This window comes from Lutjanus erythropterus, chromosome 6 (genome assembly GCF_056507025.1).
Source record: "Lutjanus erythropterus isolate fLutEry1 chromosome 6, fLutEry1.hap2, whole genome shotgun sequence".
NCBI classification, from domain to species: Eukaryota; Metazoa; Chordata; class Actinopteri; order Lutjaniformes; family Lutjanidae; genus Lutjanus; species Lutjanus erythropterus.
This window is the reverse complement of record NC_139322.1, coordinates 10,322,236-10,341,026: the sequence shown is the minus strand read 5'-3', so window position 1 is coordinate 10,341,026 and position 18,791 is coordinate 10,322,236. Positions and strand designations below refer to the sequence as shown.

At 40.4% G+C, this 18,791-nt stretch overlaps 1 protein-coding gene across 1 annotated transcript; it reads left to right on the top strand.

Moving 5' to 3' along the window:
- Positions 1–8,124: 8,124 nt before the first annotated feature.
- On the top strand, positions 8,125–14,359 carry LOC146324892 (putative G-protein coupled receptor 173). Its single transcript, XM_084720514.1, has 2 exons — positions 8,125–8,440; positions 11,162–14,359. The coding sequence occupies exon 2, from the start codon at positions 11,338–11,340 to the stop codon at positions 12,547–12,549; it is 1,212 nt and encodes a 403-aa protein (XP_084576640.1). The 5' UTR covers positions 8,125–8,440; positions 11,162–11,337; the 3' UTR covers positions 12,550–14,359.
- Positions 14,360–18,791: the final 4,432 nt, after the last annotated feature.

Genomic DNA, 18,791 nt, shown 5'->3' with positions numbered 1-18,791 from the left:
AGCATGTTCACTGAAGAGGTAAATTGAAATTGTGACAATTTTATATTGAATTCAGGAACAGCCATCAGCTATGGTAATGACGTGTATTGCATAGTAAAAACATAGTTTGAGTGACATTATTGCTTTGCACCAACAGCGGCTGGTGTTGTGGTGGAGGTTGGAGTACCGTTAGAAGACAACATTAGGAGAAAAGAAAAGAACACGACCACAAATGGCACTGGTAATATTTCTAATATTTCTACTAACTATAGAGCAGTGTTCCCAAACCCTGGTCCTCAGGGACCCCTGTCCTGCATGTTTTAGATGTTTCCTTGTTCCAACACACCTGAAATGATCATCATCAAGCCTCTGCAGGAGCCTGACAACAACCTGATCATTTGAATCAGGTGTGTTGGAGCAGGGAAACATTTAAAACATGCAGGACAGGGGTCCCTGAGGACCAGGGTTGGGGAACACTAATATAGAGGATTGGCAGATATTGACAATTCATCATGTGGATGAAAAAAATCAATGGAACTGAACCTCCAGGGAAACAACAGAAAGAGGAAGAGAAATGAAAAGAGTTGGAAAGCATGGGACGCATATTTCATCATTTATCAAAATCAGATAATTTATACCAGATATAATATATAATTGATATAATTTAAAGTAGATTCACTCGCAGAGAACAAAAAATAAAACAGATGCTGAAACATGGTTGCTGAATGGAAAAGGGCAGTGTTTCGCGTAGCGTCCCTGCTCACTGTAAATCTGTCTCTTGCGTGAACTGTCCACATCAGAATAGGGTAGGTAGGCCTCTGCTACTGTATTTCAGTGTGGGTCATACTGGTTGCACTTGGAGGGTGTAATGTTTTCTGAGGTTGTACGTGATGTAAAAAGTTTGAGAAAAACTGATTTAGTCTATAATGGAGACAGAATTTTACCAGGAAGAATCATGCCTGGAGGCCCGACCGATTTGCACAGTGAAAGCAAACCAATCTAAATGTGGATGGTGTCATTATTCTATAGCTGTTACACTGACTGTGCAATCAAAACTTACTTCATAATGAAAAGTTAAACCAAAATGTTGTCTGTTTCCACTTTAAGTAATAGAATAGTTGTCAATTATTATCCCATTTCTACCTTAACATTATGATCGCTTGATTACTGAAGCACAGTATGTTATCAGAGATGTTTTGTAAGTGGTCTGTGATTACTTTTCTCTTGTCTGGTGGAGTATGTGTGTATGTGGTGTTATATTCTGATTTATTCAATCAGTACTATAATGCATTCGTTGTTTTTGATTGTTTTTGTTGATGTAGCTGAGGTTGTTGTCTAACCACACTGCCATGAGTTGAACTTTTGTGAATTCCATGTGTTATAATGTCTTTAAAAAAGGACAAAAAAAACATTACCGTAGAGGGAAACTAAAGAGATGTATTACACAAATGGTATTTTGTTTACAAAATGCAAAAGCAAGAGCTGGGTATGTGAAGTATTTTTGCCTTAATGCCTGAAAAAATTAAAAACCTGATGACCTGCGGTGAACATCAGTTGGAAATAGATGCTGCTTAAGGGACAAAACAAATAGATACAGAGTGATATTTATCATGAGAGAACACCAGCGTCCTCAACGTCTCCTCACTATTGCACATATGTCTTCATAAGTCTTCCTGTTGATCTTTGCTAGTGATACCATATCATTGTTGTTGCACAAGACAAAGTTTTATAGCACTACTTTGACAACCTCACAGACAGACTGAAGCACTGAATGATATGTTTGAAGTGATGAAAGTTTTTGCAGTGTATTGCCATTAAACATGGTCGTATGCCCTGTACCGTGATGTGTCTTTGTTCATTTCTTCGTCTTTTCATCCACTCAGAAACAATAATGTGTGCATGACAGCTTCATGCACAGTAATGACGCTGCAGCAGAGAGCAGAAAATTTGGGAGAGACTGACTGACACGCCACAAAAATAACATCAGAGCCTTTAGCGCTTCTGTCTCTGGAGCGCGTTCAGCTTAGCTTGAAGTGGAAATACACAGAGAGCAACCTGAGCTGCAGATAAAAGCCAAAGGTCACGCATTGCACTGAAGTCACGGTGTCATACTGAAGCAAAGCGCACGCAGGCCATTGTAAGCTGAGATCAGTGTTTGAAGGTTGACAATTCTCAGGAAAGCCCCTCCGATTCTACAAAATGAGATGTCACTGAATATAACTGATTGTGATACGCTGATATCTTAAAGAGACAGATCACCCCTGAATCAAAATATTTTTGGCCCTACCTGTAGTGCTGTTTATCCAGCTAGATTGTTTTGGTGTGAGTTGTTGAGTTTTGGAGATGTCTGCCTTTTCTTGGGTGTAATAGAAGTAGATGGCACTCGGTTTTTGCTCAAAGAGCCAAAAAATGCATTTGAAAAACTCAAAAGCAGTGTCTCTTTTCCGAAATGATGACCCAGTTACTCAACCCTAATCCACAGACCTTGTTGTGAGCAGTTTCATGTAGGAACTACTTTCTTTCAATCAAACGACACCCACCAGCTGCATTACTGTGCTAGCTAGCTCAGTGTTGCTTACACTACAGCTGAGGAGGACACCATTAAAGTAGGCTGACTCTCTAGATGTTGTCTGCAGGCATAAATCTGCCATTGGATGCTTAGTTTCAGGCGGCATTACGGTATTTGCTACATTGCTATTTGCAATAACCTCTCACCTAGCAACAAACATACTGAAAATGGCAAATTAGCACCTTGAACACGAAAGATATGAACATAAACAAGCTAAGCTAGCAGCTGTTAGCTTTTCTTTTCAACGTGCAAATATTGCATGAAAACAGTTTCCCTTCAAACATTATTTTGCAGGACCACCATTGCTGCATCCTTGGCTTAGCCCCACCCACAATGATAATGATTGGTTTAGAGAAATACAAACATGTCAGAGTGTTGTTGATAATGTGCAGAACCAGACTGGTGGAGATAGTTTGACTGTGTGAGACTACCTTTAAAGTATAACTTCACCTCCAGGTCTGAGCCAAACTCCATTCACCACGTAACTTTGATAAATGTTAAGAAAAATGATCAAATGGACTTAGGAGAGGCCAGGTGAAGGTTCACAGGACAGCTACTGCAGGGGGCGTGGCCACACTGATCACAGCTCAGTGTCGTGGTAAACACTGCAGCAATCGGAGCTGACCAACCTCAGGCAGCTGCTGTCCGACTCTCCGTGTCTGTGTTTTACTTCTGGTGTAGTTAGCCAAGCTAACGTTAGCAGCTCAGAGAGGCTGAAATGCTCTTCTCAGTATCATGGGAACATCTAGTCAACAATCTCATCTAGTGGAGCTTGTACAGCCGTCAAAAACAGGTTAGCAAAAAACAGTGCAAACTCCTGTGAATGATGAGTCTGTCAGAATAAATGTGAAAGTGTTTAACCAACCCTCACTCAAGGTCAGCCGCTCTGACTAAAAGGTGTTAACTTTCTTTTTTTTTTTTTAATAATATAAATCTCGCGACATAGATTAGTCCCAAACAGTTGACTTGGATGAATCATTGGCCTCGCAAGATTCAGGATGATTTCAAAATGTATATGAACAGTTTTAAACCCATGAAATGCCAGTGTGCAGTGCATCTTTAGTGCAGCACACTTATACTTGTTTTTAGTAATTAGACTTTTTTTTTCCTCATAATTTTCATTTTTGGGTGAAGTATCCCTTTAATGTTTACATCTCACACTGTCACGAGTACAACACTCTGCGAGGTGAAACAGTTGGTGGGTGATCTACTCACAACATCATCATTTGTCTTGAGTAACCACGTCATGGTTTTTAGAAAGACACATTGCCGCTGAGTTTGAGCACCACAAGCCAAGTGCCATCAAAGGTCCATCACATTCAAGAGGAGGCAGACATCTCTACTTAGAGTATCTCCAAAAATCAGCGAATCACACCAAACCTATTTAGATGAATAAATAGCACTGCAGGCCAAAATATGTACTTTTAATTTTGGGGTGAACTGTCCCTTTAAATATTTAATATTTTATTCTTTAACCATGGGATCTTTTATGAGTTATATGAGCTGCTTCATGTTTCCCCACTGAATCAATCCACTGTATCTCATATTAACTTTATTAACTTCAAACCCACAAACGTCCTTGGACGTCAGGTATCATTTGGATTATGTGGATTATCTATTAGGCCTTAAAACAAAATTATTAATCAGAGCACACTTGGATTTCACAGACTTGTGCGGGGAGAAGGGTGGGGGTGACTAATTTGTGTGATGGTCACATAGCTCGAGTGTGGAATGTATTAAAAATTTAAGCGGACTTAAAACTGACCCAAGGAGGATAATCAGTGTGAATTCCACCACAGACGTTCACTTTGAAATAATTAACGCCTTTTTAAGCAACACGCCACTGAAAGCCGTGTTAAGCAGTGGTTTCAAAAGAGGTTCCTCTGTGAGTGTTGTGACATTATTACCAAACAGCAGTTAAAGGGGCTATTTTCTAACTCTTTATTTCTTACCCAGTGTGATATCACTCTATTTCATCACAAGACACAGCGGAAACAGTGAGGAGCACCAGATTTCGCTTAAATAACATCTTTGACAGCAAAAAAACCCCACAAGACAAGACAAGACAAATCTTGTTTTCCATAATACCCCTCCTTCAACATGTCGTTGTGCTCAAAAAGAATTAACACCTGTGGTCCACGGATGTTCACAGGCTTTATCCGGTCCATTACAGTTTAGTACATTTGTTTAACTCCAAATCAGACATCTATTCAGTCCATTCATTCAAGATTTTCTTAAAACACTCCACTTTAAGTGTTGAATAAAGCTTTAAAACCCTTGAATATTGCTTTTTAAAGAAGACATCTATTCAACATTTATCCAAGGACCAAACTTAAACTGCTTATCAGGTAAGCTGTCTTGTCAGGTAATCAGTTTAGGGCATAAGAGTTTAGCTATTTAGCTGACATTACTGTAGATATATTGCTCATTCTCAGATGCTTGTTTTTCCAAAGGAAAAAAGGTGTTGCTGATAATAACCTATAAGACGGCTAATGTTCTTTCACATGAACATTGTAAACAACACTTTAAAGATCATTTGTGTAGGGACTTATAGCATGAACCAATGCCACACACTAAAGCAAGTATAGCCTAAGCTAATTTGTGATGCCTGTCCCTTTAGACAAGCCTTTAAAATACATAAAACTCAACAATAAATACACAAAACTCAGAACTCAACAAGGAAATAGACAGAACGTCTGATCCTGTTGGCCTGGGGTTTTAGTGGAATCAGACAATTATGAGTTTTGTCATTTAAAAAATGTCCATCTCCAGGGGATAAGATAAAATTAATTATTAAATAATTAATCCTGAAAAAATTTAAACCGCTAATGCTTGGTATATACACTGAAATAATTGTGTGCTCAGTAGATGATTTGAGGTATGATACCAAGCCCATTGTCAGAAAAATGACCAAAATGCTGTGCAATAATCTGCCTTACTCCTCTCCATCACTCAGTAGCAGAGAGAGTGCAGGAGCTGTGGGTTTCTGTAGCCTCATTGATCCTTTATCTGACTGAGGTTTGCGCAAGTTAGGATCTATGACCCCGACCATGGCTCTGAAATACCAGTCTGACTGTGCTGTGTATTGATAAATCCATGGAGCTGTACGTGGTGCTGAAGTCTGAGTTGTGCCCTGTTGTTTGTTTTGTCTTAAAAAAATACAGTTTGCTAGTCGCAGGTGAATGAAACGATCACCTACTGCCGACTGCCTAAAGGTAATGCATTTGATTATTACCTGTCAACAGTGTTATGTTTTTTATTTGTGCATCAATATTGTAAAAAAATAGTTCTGGGGTTTCAGTCTGTGAATGTCTCTGCCACTTGCCAGTTTAACTTTACATAAGGCCTCTGGGTGTTTTACATGAGTTTGAGGGTGAATCTGCAAGTAAGATCAGTTTTTTTAATTTAGAAAAAAAAAAAAGTCCATCCCAAGGGATAAGATAAAACTGTATTAATCCAGATGAAAAATTTTATACCCCAAATCCTTGGTACACATAGAGGAATAACTGCATTTCATAATACACACATGACAAGAGGAGGTCACTCAGTAGAGCTCAGATCCCTGCCAGGGAACAGATGATGAAGCACCTGCTGCAATGACACCACAACTGCCAGATGCAACCGGCTGAGATTTGCAACATTAAAAAGACCTCCACGTATTTTGTCCAGAGCTGATCAAACTGATAATTTGCGGTGGAAATACCACCGGTTTTATCCACAGGGGCCTCAAAAATCAACACAATTGCTAAGTTCCTTGTAGTAGCTTTAATTAGTGTCACTGATAACACCTGTGTTTACCCTACTACTTCATATTAATATGGCCTGCCTAAAAAAATACAAAGCATAAATAGAAATTGGAAAATAAACTCTATGGGATATGGACATTTGAGTTTTATTATCTTATTGTGGCGAATGAGGCTCAGTGTTGTATTGTTCCAGTGGACCCAGAAGTCATTGCTGCTGCCCTGTCAGGCCCGTCTGTATCATTTTGGAGGTCCAATCAGCCCAGTCTGACACCATTAAAGGGATAGTTCACCCAAAAACTAAAATTCAATCATGATCTCCTCAACCTCACGCCGATTCAAGGTCAGCTTTAGTGTTTTTCGGTCCACAAAAGGCTGCTGGAGTTTCACAGGAAAACAGCACTGCAGAATCTCCCAAACAGTTTAAATGAATGGTGACCAGGTTTCAAATGAAAGAAAAACATAAAATGCCTCCATACTGCTCGTCCTAAAGCCCCGACATACCAAGTTGACCTGAAAGACGCCATTTACACCATGTTTTTTAGTATAAATCTTCACTGTAGATTCTTAGCTTGAGGCCACATTCACGTGTGCACGCACACCGTCTGAACTGGGTGCGACAGCGTGCACACACAAGTGAACAGCATGTCTGGGCTTTAGGAGACCTGTATTACACCAGATGAGCATTTTCATTTAAAAAAAATTCTGCAACGCTGTTTTCCTGTGAAACTCCTGCGCTGTTTTGCAGAGTAAAATGACTGAATTTCCTTTTTTTTTTTTAGTGAACTGTCCCTTTAAGGGCAGAAGACCAGTAAAAGACACAGTTTGTTGACAAGCTGAGCTCCACTTTGTCCACAATGGAGACAACAACACATGAAGCCTGAGAGAGACAGTTAGAATAAAACATCACTCACAAGTTATTATGGCTCACAATAATACTGCACAGGTCTCTCTCCCTCTGTGTGTGTGTGTGTGTGTGTGTGTGTGTGTGTGTGTGTGTGTGTGTGTGTGTGTGTGTGTCCCTCTCTCTCTCTCTCTCTCCCTCCCTCTCTCTCTCTCTGTCTCCGAATAAAACCGACGGTTTCCGCGAATGTGCGAGCTGCCTCCTTGCAAGCAGCCATAATTGGGATTATTCAGGACTAATTCGCCTAATCCAGCCGCGTTGTTTTTGTTTCCCTTTACATATATTTTTTATTTTATCGCACGTACGCACGCGTAAATATGATCGAATCGTGATCTCGGCCGCGTCGGCGATGTGAATTTCTTCGTGACATCGCTGGATTTGTCAAAAGAAAAATGTATCTGTTCTGTCATGGAGGCTTTTTATTGTGGACTATTGAGATGTAGTCCACCGCCGCCGCCGCCGCCGCCGCCGCCGCCAACACCACCTTCACTGGACAGCAAAACAAAGACTGCATATTAACAGCTGAGGGTAAATACATCGACTGAAAGATGGAAAAGAGAGACGTATCGAGGCTGTTGTCTGTGTGGACTAATTGTTCTGCTGCCACCAGCCGATATACATGCCAAGACGATTCATTTAGGGGATGCGCGATCTTTTTTTCTGCCTCTCTATCGTTTGTGGGTGGGTTATTATAAGAAGCATTGAAAATCTGACATCATTTGGATTATATGAGCAACATCTATATGTTTTTAATCGCGTCCGTTTCTCGGCTTCTGGATCTTCGACGTGATGCAACATAAAATCTGTTTTCTCGGATGATATTCAGACCAAATGAACACATCCCTCTCCTCTCCTCCATGAAACTGTAAAAGGGGGAGAAAAAAAAAAGGGTGGCAGTGGATTTTTCTTTTTCTTTTATTTTTAAAAGAAAAAAAAAACACACATATCTCCTAAATGTGGCCTCAACCTGGACTGTTTGATCAGCTGTTGATTATTAGATATAGCCTCCATCGTCTTTATGTTTGTTATATGTGGATGGATTTATGCATAACAGGTGTTGTTTGAGCCCGAGAAGCACAGCAGCAGCAGCAGCAGCAGCAGCAGCAAGAAGAGGAGCATGAGGCTTTATTATGTGTTTTTCTCTCCATTTGACAACCAGTGAGACAAAGCGACTGGGAGCATTTCTCTGCTTTTTTGGACGTGAGAGAAGACAAGAGACCCCCCAAAATGAGAAAGGGATGAAAGGTAGGTTGGCATCTTTCTTTCTCCTCCTCACATACACACACACACACACACGCACGCACAAACACATACACACATACACAGGCGAGGTGATTTTGACACCTGTTCATCTGTTTTTTTCACTCCAGCAGCCTGTGTTTCAGGCCTTGCTGACATGGCAGCCGTCTAATCAGGTGAAATGATATTTGTCAAGGTGGCAGAGGGAAAATAAGCCCACAGTTAACAGCAGAAATACAGCAAATCATGTTGTGTTTCATGGCCTACATAGACAAGGCCCACCCAGACAAGCACAGCTATGTTTTATTATCAGCCTCTGCCTGGAACTGAGGGGGCTGCATCCTGAATTTCTGTTTTTGTTAATTCAATTTTCTTTTTTTTTTTTCTTTTGGAACATAACAAGGCCGTTTCTTTACTAAAACACTGAGACTATGAAAATCACTGTAAGTTAAGAGCTACAACGATTAGTCGATTAGTTGGTAACTCTTACATTGATCGCCAGCTATTTTATTTTTTAATTTAAAATTTTTAAAAATAAGTCCATATTCTCTGATTTTAGCCCCTCAAATGTGAATATTTGCTGGTTTCATCAGTCCCTCTGCCTGTAAATGATGTTTTTAGGAGAGATTAAATCATGTTTTTTGGGTATTTTTAATTCAGTTTTCATGTTTTTAATTGTAACAAGGCTGATTCTTTGCTAAAACACAGAGGCTTGACTGAATATTACAATGATAACGTTGGAACTGCAGTGATTTGTCGATTAGTTGGTGACTACAACATTTATAAACTGTTTTGATAATTGAAATCCAATGAAATGTCCAAATTCTCTGTTTTCGGCCTCTCAAATATAAATAGTTTCTGGTTTCTTCAGTCCTTCTGCCTGTAAATGATGTTTTCAGGAGATGCTGAATCATATATTTTGTTCAATTCTCACGTTTTTAATCATAACAAGGCCGATTCTTTGCTAAAACTGTGAGGCCCGTCTATGAAAATCACAATAATAAATTTGGAGCTGCAACAATTAGTCGATTAGCTGTCAACTATCAAACTGATTGCCAACTATTTTGATATTCAAAATGACAAAAACTGTCAACATTCTCTGTCAACAAACAATCAACAGATTATTCGATAATGAAAATATTTGTCAGTTGCAGCCCTCTAATCGATTAGTAGTCGACTATTAAATTAATCTTTTGATGACCGATAAATCATTTTGAATATTTTTTTAGGAAAAATAGTGCAAATTCTCTGATTTCAGCTCCTTAAATGTGAATATTTTCTAGTTTCTGTACTCCTTTATGACAGTAAATAAATGAATATCTTTGGGTTGTGAACAAAACAAGACATTTGAGGACGTCATCCTGGGCTTTTTAAAACACTAATTGATATTTTTCACCATTTTATGGACCAAACAATTGATTTCAGGTTCTTAAATGTGAATGTCTTCTGGTTTCTTTAATCCTCTATGACAGTAAACTGAATGTCTTCAGGTCGTGGACAAAAGAGGACCATTGAGGACTTCATATTGGGCTTTTGAAAACAAATTTTTCACAATGTTTGGACATTTTATGGATCAAAACAACCAAACAATTAAACGAGAAAACAGCCAACAGATCGACAATGGAAATAATCATTAGTTGCAGATCTAATACAACAATAAACAGAATTTCCTCGGTTTGTGAGCAAAACAAGACATTTCAGGACGTCATCTTGGGCTTTTAGAAACAGCGATCTATATTTTTCATCATTTTCTGACATTTTATGAACCAAACAACTAGTCAGTCGATTGAGAAAATGATCGAGAGATGACTCAGTGATGAAAAGAATTGTTAGTTGCAGCCCTATAATCAATTAGTTGTCAACTATTAAATTAATCACCAACAATTTTGACAACTGCTAAATAATTTTGAGTCATTTAGCTCCTTAAATTGTGAGTATTTTCTGGTTTCTTTAGTCCTCTGTGACAGCAAACCGAATGTCTTTGGGTTGTGCACAAAACGAGACACTCGAGGACGTCACGGTGATCAACATTTTTCACCATTTTCTGTCACTTTACGGATCAAACAACCAATCTGTTAATGGAGAAAATGATCGACAGATTAATCGATGCTGAAAATAATTGCCCCAGATAAGTTTCTCCTTCTGATGAGTAAAATTTCACACGTAGGCAATACAATAAAAAAAAAAAAAAAAAAACACAAATGGCTGCCCGCTCTGCTCCATTCTGTTCTCATATTTGTTATGTGCTGTGAACGGTACAGATTACACCCTCTTTAACTGACTGTCACGCACACACAGACACACATACACACACATACAGCAGCAGCAGCAGTGGAGAGAAAGAAAGCATAAAATGTTCTTTGCTCATTTACAACATCTCTGTTTGTTGGACATGCCCAGTGTTGGTTGTACTGTGTCTGCTCCATCCCCCTGTACACCCCCATGCATTCACTCAAACACCCACACTTGCACAAAGTATGTGAGCTGTTGTATCTTAGCAACGGGCAAGGTAATTACTGAGAGAGCCAAGGAGCTGGCATGCTGTAGAGCTGCTGATCTGATCCCAGCCATAGAGAAACAGGAAGGCAGAGATTTCCACTGTGTTGCCCAACACAGCACTTCTACATCAATGCTGCTAAATGTAAGTTTTGTTTCCGTTTAGCCGACTGACAAGCACGTCAGACATCTTGTTTCTCCATCCCTCAAAATGTGTGTCTCTGTTCACAGGTGGTGAGGTTGTGGACAAAGAGGAAAGATGAGTCTGTCATGTAGAAAAGATCCTCACGGCCTCTCCTTGTAAAGACGAGAGAGAGAGCCGCGGGAGACGGCGGCTGTGCGAGGAGGATCGGTAGCGTTTATAAAGGGCCCCCCGAACCAGGCAGGCTCTCGTGGAAGGTGATAGAATGGCTAACCAGAGCTTTGCCATCGACGGCCCCGGCAGTCTGCTGGCCGTGCTGGCCTCGCAGAGCGGACTGGCTCGAGGCGGCAGCAGCAGCAGCAGCAGCAGTGACAGCAGCAGCAACAGTGGAGGAATCTCCGCCACAGATGTGTCCGCCTACTTTAAGCTGGTCTTCTTGGGTCTGATCATCTGTGTCAGCCTCGTAGGCAACCTCTTGGTGTCCCTGCTGGTCCTACGAGACAGGACACTTCACAAGGCTCCTTACTTCTTTCTCCTGGACCTGTGCCTGGCCGATGCAGTCCGCTCCGCTGCCTGCTTCCCCTTCGTGCTGGTTTCCGTCCACAACAGCTCGGCCTGGACTTACAGTGCCTTGAGTTGTAAAGTTGTGGCGTTTATGGCCGTGCTGTTTTGTTTTCACGCTGCCTTCATGCTGTTTTGTGTGGCTGTCACCCGCTACCTTGCCATCGCCCACCACCGATTCTACGCCAAGCGCATGACCATCTGGACCTGCGCCGCCATCATTTGCATGGTGTGGACTCTGGCCGTCGCCATGGCGTTCCCGCCCGTCTTCGACGTGGGGACGTACAAGTTCATCCGTGATGAGGATCAGTGCATTTTTGAACACCGCTACCTGAAGACCAACGACACCCTGGGCTTCATGCTCATGCTGGCTGTGGTGGTCCTCGCCACCCACGGTTTCTACGCCAAGCTGCTGCTGTTTGAGTACCGGCACCGCAAGATGAAACCGGTCCAGCTGGTGCCGGCCATCAGCCAGAACTGGACCTTCCACGGTCCCGGGGCCACAGGTCAAGCCGCAGCTAACTGGATTGCAGGGTTCGGTCGTGGCCCCATGCCACCCACTCTGTTGGGCATCAGGCAAAATTTACACAATCAACACCGGCGGCTGCTCGGGATGGAGGAGGTGAGGTCAGAGCGGAGGCTGGGCAGGATGTTCTACACCATCACCCTGCTCTTCCTGGTCCTCTGGGCTCCCTACATCGTGGCGTGCTTCTGGAGGGTGTTCGTCAAGTCCTGCACCATCCCCCACAGGTACCTGTCCATCACGGTGTGGATGAGCTTCGCCCAGGCCGGGGTCAACCCCATCTTCTGTCTCCTGCTCAACGAGGACCTGAGAAAAGTGCTGCGAGCTCACCTGCCCACCTACTGGAGGACTAAACAACACCTGCCCCAGGACGAGGCCTACTGCATCATGTGATAAGATGGGAGCTTAACGAAGAGAATGTTTCAGGTCTTAAAGGGAAATCTGGAGAGTAGATGCGATTTAATGCACCTTGGTTAAATGTCTGTTTTGTTGTTTTTGCACAACAAAATCCAATTTTTGCCAACAAATGCAGGCACAGTGCCATTTCATTAAGAATGTTGATATTTGAGTAAATGTGTCAGGTGCAAAGGTTTGAACGGGGCGATAGAAAAAAAGCCCTGGTTTGTATTTCTGATGATGTACTGTATGATTAATAAGTAGGAAAGATCACAACAATCACCACTCCAACTAAGTGTGACAGATGCCATTTTAAAATAATGTTGCCTTATTTCAGTGGGACACGCCCCAGAGCTTTCAACCGAGAATTAGTTTCTGTGTCACATGAGGCACAAAACAGACACGCAGAGGGTTGAAATCCTTGAAGAAAAAAAGAAAAGTGCTGCGGACTGTGAATAGAAAGTGTTGATCAGAGCGTTACTAACTCTGAAACACATCAAGGAACTCAAAGGGTCTGAACGGATTGATAGACCACCCCGGACGCCTTTTCATGTAATTCAAAGGAGACTGCAGAATATCGAATGGACCCGATAACCTTGGATACATTTAAATAGCTGTTGTGAACCCAAGAAGCCCCTAACATGCTTGATTTTTTGGACTTGATTTAGGGCGTGTCAGGTTTCTTTGTATCATAAAAAAAATTGCCTGTTTTCCTTTATTTGTAAACTATACATGTTAAGCAGATGACACTATTTTGAAATATGACTTGATTTCATATTGTATAGACTGTACAGGAATGTACATTCCTGCTTGTGTGTTTTTATATAGCAAAATTGTGTGTATGTGTGCGTGAGAGGAAGAGGTAGACAGAGAGGAGAGGAGGAAGATGAGAGAAATAACGATGATAGAATAGGTTCCAGTAATATTGAGTCAGTATGAAAGCAGCCTCATCTTGGTGTCTCAAAAATCATGCAAAAATTGAACAATCATCATATGGAAATTTATCCTTTAAATGGATTTCCGTAACTGGAATTGTAGTCTGATTTTTAACGGTAATGTACAAGCAAATGTGAACTGTAGACGGATAATGAAAAAGGGGGAGGGAATAATTAGAAAACAAACACTTGTACAATGCAAACAGGCCATAGGATTTAATGACTTGAATGATGATGTGAATTGCGTCGTTTTAAAAAAATCATTAGCAAATGAACATTTATTTGCAAATGATGATCATGGGAATGTTTTTAAAGTACTGTTTTGCTCTCACCAGAATACAAAAAAAAAAAAAGTGAAGAAAATGAAGTGGCACTTAATGTGAAGGAAACTTGAATGTTACAAGGCCCTCTTATTACTTTTTTCCCCTCAACATCAAATGTCACCATTTGAGAGTCACAAAATCTAAACGTCTTCAGGCTGAGATGTTTGGTGTATGGAAAAAAAAAAACGGCTTAGACTACATTAAGTTGTGTCTCCAAATTAAGATTCATGTAATACAAAATGTCAGACCTACAGTATGTTAGGCATAGATATATTTGTGCAGTCAATTTTCTAAATGTGGACACTTGCACAGCATACTGTATTAGCATGCATTCCACTGCATTTCATAGATTCAAGACTGTGGATTACAACTTGTACAGATGTTGATACGGAAAGACGAAGCGAAACGTGAACCGAGGTCCATAATTTTTACGTCTGGCATTCCTTCGCGAGATGATGATGATGATGATGATGATATTCTGTAACTGTACAGTTAAACTGAGGTGGTTCTTTTTGCCCACTCATCAATAAAGACTCTACTTTTGATGCATTTCTGAGTCATGACCTGCCTGGACGTTGACATGGCCGGATCCCCTGTGGAGAACACTTCACAGCAAACAGGCCACTTTTACACTATCTACAGCACAAACTACATCCTGTGTGCGTTTTGGTTTCTGAACATGAACGAAAAGAAAAGGTGACGTGTTGGTTTAGCTTTTGTACACTTCGAGGCATGAAAGGAAAAAAAATGATCCTGACACTTTGTTCTCCACTGAGCACTGACCAGCAAGCACTGCAGAGTTTGTGATTTCTTACTCAGGTACCAACCTTGGAGTCAGTGGAGACGGGTGTATAAATACCAGGGTTGGAGGTCCGTCTTGAGACTTGTTTGACCAGCATTTAAAGACTGGATTTTGACTTAATTCATAACTTGAGACCTGGGGCCTCATTTAGACTAAAATTTGAGCTTAAGTTTGCCTTACTAAAACCTTACTTTGGTGGGGAAATGATTTTTTTTCTAAGCAAACTCTAGACTTCCTGTTGGCTATGTCGGGGTACTGCAGCCTGTGACGAACTTGGCACTCGCTGTATGAACAATGCGACAGGAACGATCAATTAAAAGTGTGAGGAATTAATTGTGACACACTCCCAAATGACGTGTTTGTCTTTGTTTGTCAAACCACTGTTTACCCCACAGAATAATACATGTTGTCTGGTTCAAGTCTCTTCTACCATTACTGAAATCTCCTCTTCCAAACAGTTTGCTTTTCTTTTTTTTTCTGTGGTTATTCCTGATTAAACCTTCATTTGTGCTGCACTTTACAAAGGGAAATCACAGAGTGTAAAATCGGAAGTTAATTTGAGACTTGCAGATCTTTAATGAATCAAAGTTAAGCGCGCCTTCGGAAATGATCTAAAGACTAAGTTCAAGTAAAAATCAAAGACCGTTTTAATAAATGAGGCGCCTGGCTTAGACTGGAGACTTGACTATTTTAGTAAATTATAACATTTTTCTATTGAAACATTGAAAGGTTAGATTTTGTTTTTGGAACATGATTTCAAAGAACATTGTGTGCGAACCTGACAACCCACTAAATTGTGCATTTTTATTGAGAAGACATATCGGTCTGTCATTTAACTGATTCAAATGTGGATACCGGATCATTATAATTCCATATAACTTGACTTGTGACTTGCTTGACCTGAGCAATGACTTGCTGACTTGCTTGATTCTCACCACAGTACTTTGGAACGTGTTTGAGACTTCAAGGTTAAGACTTGAGGCCTGTGACTTGCATGCGTGACTCACCCCCACCTCTAATAAATACACAAAAACCTTGACAGGTATCTGCGAATAAGAATTGTCATACAAGACCTGATTGGAATAATTGTGTGAGAACAAAAATGTGGCTGGATTTAATAAGTAAGTTTCTTAAGTATGGAAGCAGAGAAGAGCCATGCTTGTGATTATTTTTTAATACCGTAATCTTGAGATCACAAGTAAATTATTTCATTATACTTAGATAAGAAAGGGCAAGTTTCTTTAGATAACAAGATAATATATTATCATCATCATGGAGAACTCATAAATGAGTGTCTGGTTCATTTGATCACATCTGATTTCAGCCTTCGAGATCAATGTCATGACTAACTGAGAAGGATTTAAACCTGAACAGTGGGACAATCTTATCCATTGCCTGAACTGGAGAGGACTCTCAGCCTCAGTACATGGGGCACGTGCTCTACCAACTGAGCCATCAGGTCACTGAACATTTTCAGAGCTGTTAAACTAGCAATGTGTTTAAATTGGTAAAAGTTAAATCATAGACACCGTAAATGTATGGTTGTGTTTGCATAAGCATAGTTTTGGATGGAATTTTAGATGGAAATGGATCACAAACAGGAAAGAAATGTAAGGAAAGTGTGTTATACCATAATATATTTGTAAAATTATACATTTATTATACTATAATTGTGCTGGGTGTTTGTATTGTTATTAAAGTGAGTCTATAGGTTCCACCGTAAATACCAAAGAACATACCTCTGTGGGTGATCAGGTCAGTTTCTGTTTGTGTTGAGCTGCACAGGGACATGATGCTAATCCTACACTGGTCACAGAAATGACGAGGACTGATCTGGATGTTGTCTCTAACAGAAAGACAAAATGCTATTTCTGCCCATGTTAGACCTTGGCTGAAGTCCGATGTGTTGATCAATAATGGGCAATGTTTGATTTGACATTTTCAGCTTAAATCATTTGCTACAGTTGTCAAGATGCCTGCTGTGCTGTGCATGCTGACCTGGCACTACTGATCTCCTACATCACAGGAGGAATCCAACTTTCACAAGAGGAATCTAACTTTTGTTTGCTCGTGAAAACGGGTTGATCATTTCGTTATCTTGCTCAGGGATGTCACAATACCAGAAATGTAGTAGTTGATGCCAATACAAATGAATTTCCACAAGTGGCATCTGAAATTTAAAACTCTTTTGAGCTTGTAGGAGAAAAGATGGAGGGGCATATTTACTAAGTCTGACCCAAGTCACTATCAGGGGAGCATGTTGCCCATTTCTGGAGAGTAATGGAGTGCAAAAATGATTTTTGCTGCTGAACTTTGAATATAAGTTGAACTACCAGCTATGGTTACATTAGCTAAACATGGTAGCTTTGAGCATTTAGCCGTTGCAAACGTTGTGGAGCACGGTTGGCTCCACAGCAATGGCAGCTGTCTCAAACAAAAATAATGGTAATGTATAACATTATTATTCGCTAAATGAATTGAAACTCGCTTATCATTTTGGTGTTGGTCTTTTAGGTGCTTCGCTAAGTTGTAAGTGTTTCCTCCTTTCATCTAAAAAAGTTTGATGGCACCATTTGCAGACCGGTTTTTGCAAATTCATTATTAATCCCTGAAGATCTGCCTCGAGTGCACAGTGCTTCCGGACACTGCTTTTCGTTTTGATGAATTGAGGTGGAGCTGTTGCTTCAGCTGCACTTGTTTCCATCCGAACGTGTTGTTGACAACAACACCTACCAGCACTTTTCCTCCTCCAGGTGCCTGCAGTATTGTTAACAGAAAAAAAACTGGCATTAACTTGGTACCTCAGTATGAGTTGTCATGGCATCCCTAATCTTAATATAGCAAAGCTTGTTTTCTCAAGATAACTGCATTAAAAAAGCATGGCCGTTCTTAACCCTCTAAGGTACGGTGTTGCCTCTAAGTAACATCCATTTTTGGCTCTTTACTCACACATAATATATCCTCAACTATGGTGCAATACTTGCTAAATTCAGCTCCCAAAGGAAACCAATAGCAGTGTTTTAATTTGTCTCTCTGGAGGTCATGTTGAATCCCTTTTTTGCAGCCTTCATCACACGGTTCAACTCCATCATCTCTTGCTTATCCTAAAAACATTATATTTTTTAAATGGGTCTATTTTATGACACACGCAAAAAAATCCAAAGCAGTAACAACAGCAATTAAGCGGCGGCCAGTATGGCTATGAAAGAAAATTGCAGGATAATTATAGATGCTAACACAGTGGCACAAATAGAGAAAAGTCACAAAGTCAAGGGTATAACTAGGCAGTGTTGGTTCTAGCCCAGTTTTACTTGGGAGCCAGTTGTTTTGTCTGAGATACCACTTCTGACCTGGTTATTTGTGTCAGTAACATGGTGTCAGCACTGTAATATTGCAAGAAAGTGATAATTTTATTATTATCAAAAGCGCCCCAGTGACAAGGCACTTTCATACAATGTCATACAACGATACTTATCCAAAGTTTGCTAACATTAGCCACCATAAGCTACAGGTAAAGTGAGGCTACAGCATCAAACCTCCTGACAGGAGCAAGGCTGCATTTTTACACTTTTCATGAAATCAACTTTTCATTTGCAAGAGAAAAAATTTATTTCTCCCTGAAAAAGTCGACTAGTTCCACTCACCTCTCACAGCAAAAACTAATATATGACAAGGTCCTTGAAATGTGTTATAAAATCAGACAAAAGAATGAGATGACTCAGGCATAAACATAAACATACTGAAGGACATGCGCTCAGTCATAAACAAATCCAAGGATGATGTTCATTAACATTGAGACTTAGAACATTTAGATCCACCAAAGCAGAACCTTTAAATTTGATGGACTGTTTTTTTTTAAATCGCATCATATGACATATGGAGGAAGAGAACATTTAATACAACATAAAATCCAAAAATGGTGACTGTAAAATAATGTAAATCCTCTGTACCAGGCTTTTTATGTGGCAGCTGTGGAATCTTTTGTGTAGACCGAGAAATGGGTTTAAGGCGGCATCCAATTGCTCAATAGACCAGAAAAACAAAATTTAGTCTTTGAAGGTAGAGTGAGTGGATTTGTCCGAGCTGTTCCTAAACACATCAGGATGATGGGCTGGTGAAACGTCCCGAGCGCAGCAAAACAATGATGAAAAATAAGGAAATACAGGCAGATGCTGGGGA

Excerpts from the sequence above, each read along its gene's own strand:
- LOC146324892 (XM_084720514.1), top strand. The coding sequence starts at position 11,338 with ATGGCTAACCAGAGCTTTGCCATCGACGGCCCCGGCAGTCTGCTGGCC.